Source organism: Camelina sativa, chromosome 16 (assembly GCF_000633955.1).
Source record: "Camelina sativa cultivar DH55 chromosome 16, Cs, whole genome shotgun sequence".
Classification (NCBI taxonomy): domain Eukaryota; kingdom Viridiplantae; phylum Streptophyta; class Magnoliopsida; order Brassicales; family Brassicaceae; genus Camelina; species Camelina sativa.
The window spans coordinates 9,182,648-9,185,566 of NC_025700.1; the positions used below are offsets into that span (position 1 = coordinate 9,182,648).

The 2,919-nt window shown below is 32.2% G+C and overlaps 1 protein-coding gene across 3 annotated transcripts; it reads left to right on the forward strand.

The window, feature by feature from the left end:
• On the forward strand, positions 770 to 2,800 carry LOC104750214 (beta carbonic anhydrase 6, mitochondrial-like). 3 transcript variants are annotated; one of them, XM_010471980.2, is made up of 10 exons: positions 776 to 960; positions 1,052 to 1,113; positions 1,196 to 1,260; positions 1,391 to 1,522; positions 1,643 to 1,691; positions 1,821 to 1,934; positions 2,032 to 2,085; positions 2,162 to 2,250; positions 2,342 to 2,382; positions 2,470 to 2,800. In XM_010471980.2, exons 1-9 carry the CDS (start codon positions 945 to 947, stop codon positions 2,376 to 2,378), a joined length of 618 nt encoding a protein of 205 aa, XP_010470282.1. In that variant the 5' UTR covers positions 776 to 944; the 3' UTR covers positions 2,379 to 2,382; positions 2,470 to 2,800. The 3 variants fall into 3 exon arrangements, with proteins under 3 accessions (XP_019093175.1, XP_010470282.1, XP_010470283.1); XM_010471981.2 differs by having other exon boundaries at positions 1,202 to 1,260; XM_019237630.1 differs by lacking the exons at positions 2,342 to 2,382; positions 2,470 to 2,800 and having other exon boundaries at positions 770 to 960; positions 2,045 to 2,085; positions 2,162 to 2,229.

The following is a 2,919-nucleotide window of genomic DNA, read 5'->3' on the forward strand; positions in this document are numbered from 1 at the left end:
GGAAAAAAAAACTGGTTAGTGACGTGAAAAATCAAAAATAATGTGTATTTTAATTTGTTGATGTGCTTTTTTCTTATTTTTTTACTCAAAATAAAAAAAAAAAAACTAAATCCAAAGGGTAAATTGTAATTACATGCAGGGCACTAAACATTTGAATCATTTTCTTTGATTAATAACATATGAGTAATAAACCAACTTTTGGATAACATTTGAATAACTGTTTCTAAAATCTAACATATATATGAGAATTTGAATACGCGTTCATAGAACGTTTATTCTGTTATATTAAATTACATGGACTAATCATAAGGTCCCAATTCAAAACCAACTAACAATAAGTGGATTAGCGTATTTTATACACTAGTGTTGGTCCGTTGAAACTTCCAATACTCGATTCTAACTATTACGTGATTCAATTTCAATATAGAGAAATTGTGTTGTTTTCTCTTGATTTAAGGTGATTTTGGCAGATCACTTTGGAGTGTGTTAATGGGGTTCAACGGTTATTAATACCACAAACAAACTACAGTGCAGTCTACGCCTACGACACATGTGAAATTGGGCTTTACAGCCCATTCTTTTTCTTAATTATTTTCCTCAACAAATGATTGGTCTCGGATTATATTGACAAATGGATATGACTTGTGACCAGGCAATGAGAGACGTATTCCTTGCGTAACTTTTCTTCCTCTCTGGATAAGCTTTTGCCACCTCATTCCTCTTTTATTGAAATAAGAACATCGGTTTAGTCATATGAAAAAAATCATATTTTCTTACTTTTTTTCTCCTGTGAAGTCATATATAAACTGTTATATAACTAATCCAGAAGAGGAATCATTTTTTCCACTATTGATATAGAATAATAATACATAATCATCTAAAAGATACTATAATAGTAAGATCAAAGACCTTAGCAAAAACAAGAAAAAGACTGTTCCACAAAAATGGCGTTAGCATTAGGTGAGAATCTTATTAAGACCAAAATCTGATCACACAGTTCAGCTGAACCTATTTCACTAAAACGTACATCGTTTGATTTCCTTGTTTTCAGGTGGAAGAGCTCGTCGCTTAGTCTCTGGAACATTAGTTCATCAAAATGGTTGTTTACACAAAGTAAAAGTCACACACCTTGATCACATAAATTCAAATCTTTTTTATTGTTATATTCGTTCAAATTTCACTTTACTTGTTGAAGCTGCAGCAAACAGGATCGGATCGGTTTCAGCTTGGTGAAGCAAAAGCAATAAGATTGTTACCCAGGTGATAAGATTAGAGTTTGGTCTTTGTAATTCCTTGCAATTGATACCTTTTAACAAATGGGAAACACTAAAAGAAACTATGTGAATCAAAGAATAAAAACAGAGAGATTACTCTGTTTTTTGTATTGTAGGAGGACGAACATGGTTCAAGAATTGGGAATGAGAGAAGAATTTATGCAACCAAACAGAGAATTAGAGACAAATTATGATTTTCTTGGTGAGATGAGACAGAGATTTCTGAGATTCAAGAGACAAAAGTATCTGTAAGCAAGAAACTCATGTTCTTGATTTTTTTAATAACCAAAAGAAAAGAACTCTGTTTTTTTGCTCTGTATTTTTTCCTCTGATTCGATTTGAATTGATGGGTGAAATATAAAAATCAGACCAGAGATAGAGAAGTTTCAAGCTTTGGTCATAGCTCAATCACCAAAGGTGAGCCTCATCAAAATTATTCCTATTCTTTCTTCAAACCTTAATTGACTCCAAGATTGCCGTTTTATGAGACTAAATGGTAAAGAAACTATCAAAATTTCAAAACAAACTGACAAGAAAAAGAAAAAGGTTATGGTGATAGGATGTGCAGATTCAAGGGTGTGTCCATCTTATGTATTAGGATTTCAACCTGGTGAAGCTTTTACAATACGAAATGTCGCTAACCTCGTTACCCCGGTTCAGGTGCTTTTCATGCTAACTTCTTTTGTATTCATATAGTTTTAACCAAGAAAGCTTCTAAAACCCATTTTTTTGATGTTCTTTTCTTCTATTTTGAAAGAACGGACCAACAGAAACCAACTCAGCTCTTGAATTTGCAGTTACTACTCTTTTGGTAAGGTTATACATAATATAAAGTGAACATTGCAGCAAAAAGAAAAGGATGTGTTGCTGATGCTGTTTCTGCATAGGTTGAAAACATTATTGTAATGGGTCATAGCAATTGTGGAGGAATCGCAGCGCTTATGAATCATCAAAATCACCAAGAGCAACACTCTAGGTAGAGATATATTAACTAGTCTAAAAATAAATAAAAATCAGAAACTCTTTAAAATTGTTCTTGATTGTTGAAACTACTCTTGTATATGTAGTTTGGTAGAGAGATGGGTTATGAATGGGAAACTGTGAGAAGGTAACTAACTCAAAACATCTTCTCTTTTAATTACTTTCAGGTCTATTGAACTTGAACCTGAATTATTTTTGTATGTATTTGTAACAGGAATCTATAAAGGATTCTGTGATGAATTTGATAACTTACCCATGGATAAGAGATAGAGTAAAGAGAGGTGAAGTCAAGATTCATGGATGTTATTACAATTTGTCAGATTGTAGTCTTGAGAAGTGGAGACTAAGTTTAGACAAGAATGAAAATGGATTCCATATTACAGATAGAGAGATTTGGAGTTGAGTAAATATAGAACAACAATCCCCAGTCGTAATGTTCAGATGTATCTTTGTACATATGAAATGATATTTACACAATTGGGAAAAAAGAAAATTAAAATATTGTAATAAGGGAATATAATAAAGGTTAATTGGTCTACTAAGCACTTTAATGCATTTATTTTTATTTATGTTGGGACTATATACATATATAGGACTGAATATAGCAATTCCCTGTATTAGAGCATTTGCATCGGCGTATGAATGGGCTGTCCGATGCAATTAA

Excerpts from the sequence above, each read along its gene's own strand:
- LOC104750214 (XM_010471980.2), top strand. Across the intron at positions 1,261-1,390 it reads GCAATAAGATTGTTACCCAG|GAGGACGAACATGGTTCAAG; the intron begins GTGATAAGATTA and ends TTTGTATTGTAG. Across the intron at positions 1,523-1,642 it reads TTCAAGAGACAAAAGTATCT|ACCAGAGATAGAGAAGTTTC; the intron begins GTAAGCAAGAAA and ends TATAAAAATCAG.